This window comes from Oncorhynchus gorbuscha, linkage group LG02 (genome assembly GCF_021184085.1).
Source record: "Oncorhynchus gorbuscha isolate QuinsamMale2020 ecotype Even-year linkage group LG02, OgorEven_v1.0, whole genome shotgun sequence".
In the NCBI taxonomy this organism is placed as follows: Eukaryota; Metazoa; Chordata; class Actinopteri; order Salmoniformes; family Salmonidae; genus Oncorhynchus; species Oncorhynchus gorbuscha.
The window spans coordinates 92,810,850-92,825,346 of record NC_060174.1 but is presented as its reverse complement, the minus strand read 5'-3'; the positions used below and the strand labels follow the sequence as shown (position 1 = coordinate 92,825,346).

The 14,497-nt window shown below is 45.0% G+C and overlaps 2 protein-coding genes across 5 annotated transcripts in view; both read left to right on the top strand.

Moving 5' to 3' along the window:
* gtf2ird1 (GTF2I repeat domain containing 1) overlaps positions 1-5,412 on the top strand; it is a 50,589-nt gene extending 45,177 nt beyond the window's left edge. For all 3 annotated transcript variants that reach the window (XM_046327333.1, XM_046327317.1, XM_046327326.1), the window contains one exon: positions 3,949-5,412. In XM_046327333.1, the coding sequence (XP_046183289.1) occupies positions 3,949-4,017 (69 nt within the window). In that variant the 3' untranslated portion in view covers positions 4,018-5,412. The remainder of the gene's footprint in view (positions 1-3,948) is intronic.
* A 406-nt stretch (positions 5,413-5,818) lies between these two features.
* Positions 5,819-14,497, top strand: part of dtx2 (deltex 2, E3 ubiquitin ligase) — a 30,652-nt gene continuing 21,973 nt past the window's right edge. The window contains exons 1-3 of one of the 2 annotated variants that reach the window (XM_046327295.1): positions 5,819-6,807; positions 7,442-8,027; positions 14,112-14,170. In XM_046327295.1, coding sequence (XP_046183251.1) covers positions 6,498-6,807; positions 7,442-8,027; positions 14,112-14,170 — 955 coding nt within the window. In that variant the 5' untranslated portion in view covers positions 5,819-6,497. The remainder of the gene's footprint in view (positions 6,808-7,441; positions 8,028-14,111; positions 14,171-14,497) is intronic. The other variant, XM_046327304.1, reaches the window with a different exon arrangement.

Genomic DNA, 14,497 nt, shown 5'->3' with positions numbered 1-14,497 from the left:
CACAGCCGTGAAAAAAAAGGGGGAGTCTATATACAATGTGTGCAAAAGGCATGAGGAGGTAGGCGAATAATTACAATATTGCAGATTAACACTGGAGTGATAAATGATCAGATGATCATGTACAGGTAGAGATATTGGTGTGCAAAAGAGCAGAAAAGTAAATAAATAAAAACTGGGGATGAGGTAGGTGAAAATGGGTGGGCTATTTACCAATAGATTATGTACAGCTGCAGCGATCGGTTAGCTGCTCAGATAGCTGATGTTTGAAGTTGGTGAGGGAGATAAAAGTCTCCAACTTCAGCGATTTTTGCAATTCGTTCCAGTCACAGGCAGCAGAGTACTGGAATGAAAGGCGGCCAAATGATGTGTTGGCTTTAGGGATGATCAGTGAGATACACCTGCTGGAGCGCGTGCTACGGATGGGTGTTGCCATCGTGACCAGTGAGCTGAGATAAGGCGGAGCTTTGCCTAGCATGGCCTTGTAGATGACCTGGAGCCAGTGGGTCTGGCGACGAATATGTAGCGAGGGCCAGCCGACTAGAGCATACAAGTCGCAGTGGTGGGTAGTATAGGGTGCTTTAGTGACAAAACGGATGGCACTGTGATAAACTGCATCCAGTTTGCTGAGAAGAGTGTTGGAAGCAATTTTGTAGATGACATCGCCGAAGTCGAGGATCGGTAGGATTGTCAGTTTTACTAGGGTAAGCTTGGCAGCGTGAGTTAAGGAGGCTTTGTTGCGGAATAGAAAGCCGACTCTTGATTTGATTTTCGATTGGAGATGTTTGATATGGGTCTGGAAGGAGAGTTTGCAGTCTAGCCAGACACCTGGGTACTTATAGGTGTCCACATATTCAAGGCCGGAACCATCCAGTGTGGTGATGCTAGTCGGGCAAGCGGGTGCAGGCAGCGATCGGTTAAAAAGCATGCATTTGGTTTTACTAGCGTTTAAGAGCAGTTGGAGGCCACGGAAGGAGTGTTGTATGGCATTGAAGCTCGATTGGAGGTTAGATAGCACAGTGTCCAATGACGGGCCGAAAGTGTACAGAATGGTGTCGTCTGCGTAGAGGTGGATCAGGGAATCGCCCGCAGCAAGAGCAACATCATTGATATACACAGAGAAAAGAGTCGGCCCGAGAATTGAACCCTGTGGCACCCCCATAGAGACTGCCAGAGGACCGGACAACATGCCCTCCGATTTGACACACTGAACTCTGTCTGCAAAGTAATTGGTGAACCAGGCAAGGCAGTCATCCGAAAAACCGAGGCTACTGAGTCTGTCGATAAGAATATGGTGATTGACAGAGTCGAAAGCCTTGGCAAGGTCGATGAAGACGGCTGCACAGTACTGTCTTTTATCGATGGCGGTTACGATGTCGTTTAGTACCTTGAGTGTGGCTGAGGTGCACCCGTGACCGGCTCGGAAACCAGATTGCACAGCGGAGAAGGTACGGTGGGATTCGAGATGGTCAGTGACCTGTTTGTTGACTTGGCTTTCGAAGACCTTAGATAGGCAGGGCAGAATGGATATAGGTCTGTAACAGTTTGGGTCCAGGGTGTCTCCCCCTTTGAAGAGGGGGATGACTGCTGCAGCTTTCCAATCCTTGGGGATCTCAGACGATATGAAAGAGAGGTTGAACAGGCTGGTAAATAGGGGTTGCGACAATGGCGGCGGATAGTTTCAGAAATAGAGGGTCCAGATTGTCAAGCCCAGCTGATTTATACTGGTCCAGGTTTTGCAGCTCTTTCAGAACATCTGCTATCTGGATTTGGGTCAAGGAGAACCTGGAGAGGCTTGGGCGAGGAGCTGCGGGGGGGCCGGAGCTGTTGGCAGAGGTAGGAGTAGCCAGGCGGAAGGCATGGCCAGCCGTTGAGAAATGCTTGTTGAAGTTTTCGATAATCATGGATTTGTCGGTGGTGACCGTGTTCCCTAGCCTCAGTGCAGTGGGCAGCTGGGAGGTGGTGCTCTTGTTCTCCATGAACTTCACAGTGTCCCAGAACTTTTTGGAGTTGGAGCTACAGGATGCAAACTTCTGCCTGAAGAAGCTGGCCTTAGCTTTCCTGACTGACTGCGTGTATTGGTTCCTGACTTCCCTGAACAGTTGCATATCGCGGGGACTGTTCGATGCTATTGCAGTCCGCCACAGGATGTTTTTGTGCTGGTCGAGGGCAGTCAGGTCTGGAGTGAACCAAGGGCTGTATCTGTTCTTAGTTCTGCATTTTTTGAACGGAGCATGCTTATCTAATATGGTGAGGAAGTTACTCTTAAAGAATGACCAGGCATCCTCAACTGACGGGATGAGGTCAATGTCCTTCCAGGATACCCGGGCCAGGTCGATTAGAAAGGCCTCACAGAAGTGTTTTAGGGAGCGTTTGACAGTGATGAGGGGTGGTCGTTTGACTGCGGCACCGTAGCGGATACAGGCAATGAGGCAGTGGTCGCTGAGATCCTGGTTGAAGACAGCGGAGGTGTATTTGGAAGGCCAGTTGGTCAGGATGACGTCTATGAGGGTGCCCTTGCTTACAGAGTTAGGGTTGTACCTGGTGGGTTCCTTGATGATTTGTGTGAGATTGAGGGCATCTAGCTTAGATTGTAGGACTGCCGGGGTGTTAAGCATATTAAGCAAATGGTGTCCAGGGCACAGCTGGGAGCTGAGGGGGGTCGGTAAGCAGGCGGCAACAGTGAGAGACTTATTTCTGGAGAGAGTAATTTTCAGAATTAGTAGTTCGAACTGTTTGGGTATGGACCTGGAAAGTATGACATTACTTTGCAGGCTATCTCTGCAGTAGACTGTGACTCCTCCCCCTTTGGCAGTTCTATCTTGACAGAAGATGTTATAGTTGGGTATGGAAATCTCTGAATTTTTGGTGGCCTTCCTGAGCCAGGATTCAGACACGGCAAGGACATCAGGGTTAGCAGAATGTGCTAAAGCAGTGAGTAAAACAAACTTAGGGAGGAGGCTTCTAATGTTGACATGCATGAAACCAAGGGTTTTTCGATCACAGAAGTCAACAAATGAGGGTGCCTGGGGACATGCAGGGCCTGGGTTTACCTCCACATCACCCGCGGAACAGAGAAGGAGTAGTATGAGGGTGCGGCTAAGGGCTATCAAAACTGGTCGCCTAGAGCGTTGGGGACAGAGAATAAGAGGAGCAGGTTTCTGGGCATGGTAGAATATATTCAGGGCATAATGCACAGACAGGGGTATGGTGGGGTGCGGGTACGGCGGAGGTAAGCCCAGGCACTGGGTGATGATGAGAGAGGTTTTATCTCTGGACATGCTGGTTGTAATAGGTGAGGTCACCGCATATGTGGGAGGTGGGACAAAGGAGGTATCAGGGATATGAGGAATAGGACTAGGGGCTCCATTGTGAACTAAAACAATGATAACTAACCTGAGCAACAGTATACAAGGCATATTGACATTTGAGAGAGACATACAGCGAGGCATACAGTAAACACATGTGTTGAATTGGGAAAGCTAGCTAAAACAGTGGGTGAGACAACAGCTAATCAGCTAGCATAACAACAGCAGGTGAGATGGCATTGACTAGGCAACTCGGCCGACAGATAAAACAAACAAGCAGAATGGACTACCGTGATTAATGGACAGTCCAGCGTGCATCAGCTATGTAGCCAAGTGATCAGAGTCATGATAAATGTGGACACATTTCAGTTGAATTAATTCAGTTGTACAACTGACTAGGTGTCCTCCTTTCCCTTTCATTATCAAAAATACATAACGGAAATGCTCTGATTTGATACTTTGATACAGTTGACTTTATTTATACATTCATATTATATTTGTAGGTTTTAAAGGCATTTGTAAAAGGCACTAATAAGGTTGTGTAATTGATGGGCCATCATTTGCTTCTGCAACAGCATAACTGATCTCCCTCGTGCTCTCTCTTAATTTATCCTCCTTTTGCTTTGTCTCCGTCTACATTTAGCAATGGCCCATGTACATGGTGGACTACAGTGGAGTGAATGGGCAAGTCCCTGGGAAGGTGAAATACTAGAAGAGAAGAAAACAGATACTCTGCTACAGGAAGAGGATATAATGAGAGGACTTTATCAAACCAATACTTATAATCGTATTGCCAAGTTTCAGCTTTGCCCGAGTGCTAATGCTTAAAAACTTTACTGACTGAAAATATACGTTTGGATATGTTTTTAAATGGTGGCTTGGATGGAAATGTGAGGAGGAACAATTGGATCTGTGCATAATTTGTTACAAGATAAGTGCTTTCTTTCATTTTGTTTCCTTCAATGATTTATATACACTAGATGACAGGCAGGGAGTGCTGCTTTGAAGCCACTGCGCCTCCATTTTATTACTCCTCCACCATTGTAAAAAATATTTTGGAAGTTATATAAATGCATTTATTAATGTCTGCATTCATTCTAGCCATGTTTATTCTATTATAGACAACTTTAATGCATACTTTTAAATTATATTATGTACGCTAAACAAAATACAGAAAGACATTGTTACTGTCCCCACTACAAAAATAAATACTTAAATACATGTAATTTTGTCCTTGAAACATATTAATTTAAATACTGAATACCAATGAAGGACTGCTTCTTTTGAGGAGTGCCAATATGGCCGATTTGTGGCTTCAAAGCCTCTCATTGGCCAATACATAGCATCAGAAATCTAGTGTTTATATACAGTTGTTCATCCCCACAAGCACTGATGGTATTTTCTTGATACACCTTTTTCAAAATGCTCTCCAAAAGAAAAGTGATTCCAACCAACTGGGGTTATGTTATGGCACTAACCTTATGGAATTTACAATCATTGAAGTATTCACCATTTTAGGTTATTTTTGTCTGATCTATCATAAACTTTTGTTATGGGGAGTAACTACAGCACAAATGTCTTGGATCAATCTGGCTTTACAACATTCAGATATTTGTTTGTATGATTTATTTATTTATTTATTTTGAAGATTTAAAAACAAACATCATGTGCAGGGATGTAAATTACAATGTTCAGTAATCTAAGTACTGAATCAAATGTCTCTACAACACTAACTACTACTGTATGTAACTCAAAGTATATCAACTGAAATATGTTCACCTTCAGGTGTGCGTACCGGTAAACTCCGTGGTAGGAATAACCCAAGGTGATAGCACTATATCTAAGACAAATTTTCATATTTTGTAAAACTCCTCATGGCTTTTCTTTTGCTGAGTACTTGTACGTGGAGTTGAGATTTTCTCAGCTAGGCTTTTTATGTTTGTAGCACATCTGTGCTGAGTAAATCTTAAAGTCAACATGAATGTAATGTGTGTTAAAGAAAGAATGGTCTGTGTTATCCTGTAACAGCTATCTCTGGATTCACCAGTATTTATATGCTGTACCTTAATGCCATGTAGGCCTTTGAAATAAAATGTGTTGCCTTGCACTTTTATAGGACTGCAGTGACTTTGTGTGTGATGAATGCAAGTGTAAAAAAAAAATCTACTACTTTCGTATTATTGTTTCCTTCAGAAGGTCATGGTGTCATGGAGAAATGAAAAGTATATAATCATTGAGGTTTGAAAGAACAACAGAGTTATTAAAATTACTCCAGTGCCGTCAAAAACATAATTTGTTATATATATATTTCAACACAGAGGTTGAAATAATACTGTGATATTATGATAATGCACTTTTAGTGTTAAATGCTGTTTGAAAAGGCCACATGAAATGTCTGCCTGTTTTGGTGGGATGGAATTTTGGCCTGTGTAGTGACATCACCAGGCAGTAAATTAGTTAATAGACCAATAAGAAAGAGAGTTCCAAAGCTTTCTGCCAATGACAGCTAGTTGTCAGTTTACCCCTCACCACTCTCAGCAGTCCTAGCTAAATTGTTGCTTGAGAAATTGATATTTTTGTTTTGTTTTTGACCATTTTAATTGAAAACAATCACAGTAAGGTACTTAATTGTTACCCAGAAATGATTTGATATTGAGGTAAAAACGGCTGCATTGGAGCTTTAAAAATACAATGATGTGCGCATGTCGTCATTTGCCAAGCAACGATTGTTCCGACTGTTTGGTTTATATGTGGTTTGCGTAGCTAGCCAGTTTGAGTTTGTTGGAATGCAATGATTAGTAAGCTAGCATAGCTCAATATATTTCCGCATCTAAAGATTTATTGCTTCGCAAGGTTTGCCAAAATGCTTTTAAACAATTTGCTTGAGTGTTTGCCGCCTGACCTCGAATCAGTCTTCTTGTAAAAATGGGTCATTTTAATAATCCAAGCAAGCTAACTTTAGCTACATCTTGCAAATTGAAGATGTTTTGCTAGCTAGCTAACTTAGTTAGGTTTGATCGCTACAATTTATTGATAGGGTAGCTGCAGGGTGTCCTGTAGTTTGGCAAAGTGTTAAAACGTGTTTTGTCCACCTGACTTAGCTTCTTAGCCTAGCGTGCTACGTTAGCTGAATTAGCTAGCATCAGCTTTTTCTATCGTTTACTGAATTTGACGTATCGCTATCTGTAAAATATGGCTACTGCCTCTAGCTCATGTGTGGGGATAAATGGGTCTAGAAATGGACCCCCTCTCTCTACACCGACATTGGTAGCACCTGTACAATCTCAGCCTATGGTCGTTGTATGGGAATGGCAGGATGATCTTGGCTTCTGGCGACCATATAGCGGCCAGGTGAGCGGCTATATCGAACAATACTTCTCTCCGCGGGGACACAGAGGTGGGGGTCCTGGCTCCACCAGCATCAGCCTAGGACAATCCGATCCCAGCTTGTCGCCTTATCTCATAGACATACCAAGCTTGAACCAGTTCCGCCAAGATACAGGTAAGGGAATTAAGCGTGTGTGTGTGTGTGTGTGTGTGTGTGTGTGTGTGTGTGTGTGTGATGTAGCTAGCTAACAGTAGCTAGTTATTACATTTACAAATTAACTGAAGCTTTCTAGCTTTGTTGTGCCCTAGCTAACGCATCGTTAGTTAATTTACGTTAGCTAGCTGTTGTAGTTAACCTCCATAAACCAAAGATACTAGCATTCCTTATCTTGTTAACATCTATAGCGAACAGTCTTGTTGTTTTCCAGCGATGTCAATGTTTTATTGGGTAACTAACTAGTTGGGTAGCTGGCTAACTCGAAAACGAACGTGACAGACATGATAGTAGGCAGTGATACAGCCAAGTCTCTTTTTTTGAAAGTGGGGCGGTTAGGACAAGTCCAAATGTCCTTTGACACCTGCAGCCTGTGATACAAACTTGTCCAGGAAAAGGGAGAAAAACAGCAGGAAGTCTTCTCAATAGCACAGGATGTGTAGTGTAATGCTTAGCTGACATTATGAAGGCACACCACTAGGTACTAGACTATAATATACAGTTAGACATTCACTGACGTGTGACGTCTACTGCAAAATTGTCTGTGCGAGGCACCTTTACCTCTAAGTATGAATTCACTGTGTTATCTTTCCAGGGAAAACGCGGTCTGTACGCCGTCAATTGTTTGCCCAGTCCTCAGGCTTGGGTAGCGGAGTATATTGGGAGTGGGCAAATGACGAAGGAGGATGGACTCCGTATGAGACTCGCACTTCTATTCTACTAGAACACAGCTACCTGGCACGGCAGGCCACTGCGGATATGGCATCACATGGCTATAACTACATAGTGGACCTCACAGCGCTGGCCCAGGTCAACAAGGCCACAGGCTTCAGGCGGCAGGTCCGACGGCAGGGTAACTTCCCCTACCCGCTGGCGTCTGGCGCCTCCGTCATCCACTCGGGCCCGGCTTGCTCCTGCCACCAGTGTCTGAGCCACAGCTGCACTGGCCCCATGCCCAGCCGTTCACGCCACTCCTTCTCCTCTGGGCAGCTGAGCCGGCCCAGCTTCCAGGGCCCCAGCAGGGCGGCTGGAGCTCACCCCACCTCGGTGTACTCGCCCTACCCCAGGAGGCCTCTTTCTGTGGGGGGCATGGCGTGGGGTGGTCCCTGGCCCCCGACACCCTCCGCTAGTCAGTTCCCTGGACCTCCACTGTCTTACCCTACCAGTGGCAGTGGCTTAAGGTAGGTTGGCTTTGTTTGAATGGTCATTGTTGTCTAATTTAGCAGCTTATCTATTTATACTACCCACTTGAGTAACTCTATGCTCTGATTTTTTTACATTTAATTTTTATTTTATTTAACCTGGTAGGCCAGTTGAGAACAAGTTCTCATTTACAACTGCGACCTGGCCAAGATAAAGCAAAGCAGTGTGACTAAACAACAGTTACACATGGAATAAACAAACCTACAGTCAATAACACAATAGAAAAGTCTATATACAGTGTGTGCAAATGAGATAGGATTAGAGGTAATGCAATAAATAGGCCATAGTGGCGAAATAATTACAATTTAGCAATTAAACACTGGACTGATGTGCAGAAGCTGAATGTCCAAGTAGAGATATGGGTGCAAAGGAGAGAAAAAAAGAACAGTATGGGGATGAGGTAGTTGGATGGGCTGTTTACAGATGGGCTATGTTCTCGTGCAGTGATCTGTGAGCTGTTCTGACAGCTGGTGCTTAAAGTTAGAGAGGGAGATATGGGTCTCCAGCTTCAGTGATTTTTGCAATTCGTTCATTGGTCATTGGCAGCAGAGAACTGGAAGGAAAGGCAGCCAAAGGAAGAATTGGCTTTGGGATGACCAGTGAAATATACTTTCTGGAGCGTGTGCTACGGGTGGGTGCTGCTATGGTGACCAGTGAGCTGAGAATAGGCAGGGTTTTACCTAGCAAAGACTTATAGATGACCTGGAACCATTGGGTATGGCGGTGAATATGAAGCGAGGGCCAGCCAACGATAGCATGCAGGTCGCAGTGGTTGGTAGTATATGGGGCTTTGGTGGCATAACGAATGGCCCTGTGATAGATTACATCCAATTTGCTGAGTAGAGTGTTAGAGGCTATTTTGTAAATTACATTGCAAATCAAGGATCGGTAGGATAATCTGTTTTACGAGGGTAGGTTTGGCAGCATGAGTGAAGGATGCTTTGTTGCGAAATAGGAAGGCAATTCTAGATTTAATTTTGGATTGCAGATGCTTAATGTGAGTCTGGAAGGAGAGTTTACAATATAACCAGACACAATTTTATTTGCAGTTGTCCACATATTCTAAGTCAGAACCATCCAGAGTAGTGATGCTGGGCGGGCTGGTGCGGGCAGCGATCGGTTGACGTGCACTAATTAAACAGCCTACTGTTAGGGGCTCTGACATTGAGGATGCGTCTACACAGGCAGTCCAATTCTGATATTTTGCCCAATTAGTGGCAAAGATCAGAATTGGACTGTTTGCGTAAATGCATACTTAAACCAAATTGTTGTTTTGAATAGATTTATTTATGTTTTAAAATTTTATGTTGAGCTATTTGACACATTGGTTTGGGGTTACAATATGTCACAGTGATTGATGTCCTCTGAAGAGGAAGTGGTGATATGCAGAATTGTTTTGCTGTGGATGGGAAACCAGATTTGGGACCCAAAGCTCTGCTCGGTCAATAAGCCAGCTGATGTAAGGGTCACATTACATTAACTGGTGCATCTCACACACTTCCTCCCATTGTTACCATGCGGTCCCTAATAGTAGTAGGCCTAAGCTTTGTCACTCCTTGTGACGAAGAAAGCACAGCGAAGAAAGTGCATACCAGCATGTTATTCTTGTGACAGTTATTGCTTCTTTTTTTCTAGAATACCTTCCTGGCACTTTTTGTTGAATGCTTTGAGGCAGCTGTGATGCCACAGAGCGCTAAAATACATTTTGTGGAAAAATGATGGCAGCATGGCGCAATATTTAACATAAATGAACATACTGTGACATTCACATTGTACTCCAAAGCCTTATCAACTTGGAGAAAAAGCACACAGAAAAGTGTCCGACACTGGATGTGCTCAACTTCAGTAGGCCCTCTGTGTAATGTTTCACTATGTGTGTTAGACCCCATGGCTGCGACACACATTCTCTGTCATTTTCTCGGTGGATGTCCGTATGGTTTGAGGTACAAACTTTCTGAAAATTGCTTGGTATGTCACTGGTAAGTGTAATATCTTGCGTGGAAGTATACTCACTGGCTGTTTGTAGCCTGGAGCAGCTGGCCATGTGGCCACCCCCCTCTTGAGTGCTCCACTTGCTGTGCACGGTTGATCTGTATCTTCCGCCCGTGGTTTGTCATGCTTGTATTTTGTTACCGTTACACTAGAACTCCTTGTGCATCTATTAATATATTGGTGGCTCTTGCTGCCACAAACTGTTTTCCTTACACAGAACAAGCCGGACGACAAGTTATGTATGTTGTGAATTGCTTTAACATGCCTGGGCTCTCTGCTGATTACTCTACAGGGTTTTTTTTCTTGTTCTTCCCCTGCAGAGTGTAAGAATATTGTGGTGGACTTGCCACTACGTTGAGACATTAATTTTGGAGTTCCTCAATATGGTTTTGTTTTCTGCTTGGATATTAAACTGGCTAGGTAATATTGTAGTTGGCATAATTTAAAAAAAATTAAAGTAAATAAAACTCATATCAAATCCATTACCTGGTTGCTGTTTTATATTTTATTTTGTCTGCCTGTTTTTCCCACATGGGTCTTCGCTGTTTTTTGCAGAGGTACTGGGTAATTTATCCCTCACCAGGTTCCTATTCCTCCAAGTGGAGGATTCCCCCTCTTGCCCCATCGCCTCATGCTGAGGAACGAAAGCGGGGAGGGGCACAGCGTGTGGTGGAGAAACAGCCTGTCAATTGTCACCGCCATAGGGACGTGCCTGGGAGTCCCAGGCGCTCGGGGCGCCAGAGGAGAGGTGGGCACACCCTGATACACCCTTCCTCTGCCACTTCTGCTGATCTCACAGGGAAAAGTGGGAGGAGTGTGTGGAGTCCCCATGGGTGTTGTCTACAATGCTTAAGGGGTACTGACTCCAATTCCGTTGCCGGCCTCCATCATCTTTCAGGGGCTTTCTTGTCACCACAGTGGCTGACCCACTGAAAACCCTGCGGCTGGAGATCTCCTCACTCCTGGACAAGGGTGGCATCCACAGGATCGAGACAATAGAACTGCTAGGTGGGTTCTACTACACTTATTTTGTGGTGTAGTACGATTCTGGCCCTCCGCAACCTCAATGGGTACTTGAAGGTACTGAGGTTTCCACATGTTGTCCCCGGCCTTTGTTTTGCAGGCCGTGTCCAGTGGTTTGTGAAGCTGGACCTGAGGTATGCGTACTTCCATGTTCCTGTTCACCCAGCTCATTGGCAGGATCTCCGATTCGCTTTCAAAGGGGCGGCTTACGAATTCATGGTTCTTCCCTTCGGCCTCTCTTTGGCACCCCACACTTTCAAAAGTGCATGGATGCTGTCCTTGCACCTCTCACATCCTGAGGGTTGTTGATCGTCAATTACCTGGACAATTGGCTGATTTGTACCCCAACGAGGACCCAGGTCCTGTCAGACAGACATGCCCCTGACCCACATCGGTGGGCTGGGCATTACTGCAAACAACAAGAGTTGTCCGGCGCGCACCCAGAGGGTTGCCTTCATTGGCATGGAACTGGACTCAGTCCTCTTGAGAGCACGCCTGTCCACCAGAAGGGTTCAGGAGATCTTATCTTGCCAAGACCACTTTCGACAGGTGCGGGTGGTATCCGCCCCAACCTGCCAACTCCTGTTGGGCTTGCTGATGGCGGGCTTCATTGCTGATTCCCCTGGGCCTGCTCCATCTCCGGCCTCTTCAATGGTGGTTCAACTCCCATTGGCTGCACCCGACGCGCCACCGCCAGCTGCGAGTGACCACCCCTCCTTTCTGAGGTGGGGTGGAGATTCTGAGATTGTGCCGCCGGTCAGCACAGACGTCTCCCAGATTGGCTGGGGGGATGTGACCAAGAGCAGGTCGGCTGTCGACTACCCCCTTGGAGCGGCAGGCACATCTATACACTAGAGCTCTGAGCTGTACTGCTGGTCCTTATGTCTTTCCTTGTACATCTCAAGTGAAGACATGTCCGTTCTCACCAGGACAACACCCATAGTGGTGGCTTACACGGGAGCTCCTTCTCTGGGCTCAGGAACATCTAGCGTCTCTACGTGCACGTACCTGGCATCCTGAATGTGGCAGCGGATATGCTCTCGAGTGCGGGCCAGCCACCATGGGACTGGAGCCTACATCCCCAGGTGGCGCAGCACTACTGAGAGGAGTGCCCCTCGCTGAAATCTGTGATGCGGCCAGCTGGGCTTCATCTTGCACCTTTGCTATGTACCATCTGGTAAATGTGCACCTCCCTCTGCGGTTGATTCGGCGGTCCTGGGTGTCGCTTCCCCTTCCAGGGACATCTTCCCGGGACACCCCTTCCACATTGACACCCCCTGTGTCTCATCCCGGGCTAGGACTTTGCCGCTGGCTGGCAATGTCCCTCTAGCACCAACTATATCTGTTACGGGTATACAGTGGGGCAAAAAAGTATGTAGTCAGCCACCAATTGTGCAAGTTCTCCCACTTAAATATGAGAGGCCTGTCATTTTAATCATAGAAACACTTCAACTATGACAGACAAAATTAGAGAAATCCAGAGAATCACATTGTAGGATTTTATGAATTTATTTGCAAATTATGGTGGAAAATAAACTTGTTATTAACCAAATACTTATCTCAATACTTTGTGATATACCCTTTGTCATTGCCAACAGAGGTCAAACGTTTTCTGTAAGTCTTCACAAGCAGTGATGTTTTGGGGCTGTTGCTGGGCAACACTGACTTTCAACTCCCTCCAAAGGTTTTCTATGGGGTTGATCTGGAGACTGGCTAGGCCACTCCAGGACCTTGAAATACTTCTTACGAAGCCATTCCTTCGTTGCCTGGGCGGTGTGTTTGGGATCATTGTCAAGCTGAAAGACCCAGCCATGTTTCATCTTCAATGCCCTTGCTGATTGTAGGCTTTGTTACTTTGTTCCCAGCTCTCTGCAGGTCATTCACTAGGTCCCCCGTGTGGTTCTGGGATTTTTGTTCACTGTTCTTGTGATCATTTTGACCCCACGGGGTTAGATCTTGCGTGGAGCCCCGGATCGAGAGATTATCAGTGGTCTTGTATGTCTTCCATTTCCTAATAATTGCTCCCACAGTTGATTTCTTCAAACCAAGCTGCTTACCTATTGCAGATTCAGTCTTCCCAGCCTGGTGCAGGTCTACAATTTTGTTTCTGGTGGCCTTTGACAGCTCTTTGGTCTTGGCAATAGTGGAGTTTGGAGTGTGACTGTTTGAGGTTGTGGACAGGTGTCTTTTATACTGATAACAAGTTCAAACGGGTGCCATTTAATACAGGTAGTGCTGGACAGAGGAGCCTCTTAAAGAAGTTGTTACAGGTCTGTGAGAGCCAGAAATCTGGTTTGTAGGTGACCAAATACTTATTTGTCCACCATAATTTGCAAATAAATTCATTAAAAATCATACAATGTGATTTTCTGGATATAGTGAAACATAATTAAGGTTATGTAACCAGCTATATGGATCACTCCAATCCTCCACGGTGCCTCAAAGATATAGAGAATGTGTGTCGCGGCAATGGGGTGTACATATAGGGGCAGACACCAGCCGTTACACAGGTGTACACGGCAGGGAATCTGTAAATCCTCACCTCGGATGTACACTACTGTTCAAAAGTTTGGGGTCCCTTAGAAATTCTTGTTTTTGAAATAAAAGCAAACTTCTTTTTGTCCATTTTTTTAAAATGACATCAAATTGATCCGAAATAGTGTAGATGGACATTGATACTGTTGTAAATGACTATTGTAGCTGGAAACGGCTACTTTTTTTAATGGAATATCTACAGAGGCCAATTATCAGCAACCACCACTCCTGTTTCCTCCAACAGTAACAATGTCTACACTGTATTTCTGATCAATTTGATATTTTAATGGTCAAGTGTGCTTTGCTTTCAAAAACAAGGACATTTCTAAGTGACTCAACTTTTGAATGGTAGTGTATATATTTTAAGTAGCTCTCATGTAAGAAAAGGTTGGAGACCACTGATCTAGTGTGTTCAAACTTTCAGAGACCCGACCACATCAGTTTCTCACTTGTTTGCAGAACAATGGTGTATGGATTCATTAATGTCTGTTTACCTGTTTCCTCTGCTGCAGTGTCCCCGCCATCCCTCTGCAACGGAATGGATCCACCAGTATGAGCTCAGCCCTTGCAGGTAAAGCAGTCCCAAGCAATTGATCCAAACGTCCACCATGGTGGTACTACCTGTATTTTCAGTTACTATCAATGTGAATTGTAGTGGTTTGGATCAAGCATTGTTTTTCTTGGTGGTGATGGCAGAACTGTCTGCTCCATGAATTTTTATACCTTGGTTTGAAAGTAACAGTAAAGAGTGTTGCGTGTCTACACTGACAAGTTATCTTCTGAGTGTCAGTCTGTTCGGGGCCAAAACTTGACAAAAATAGAACTCTAAAATCAATATTAGTAAGCATACATTGTTTCAGCCAAAGGTGTGGCCTATAGCAAGTCTTAATAAAGACTG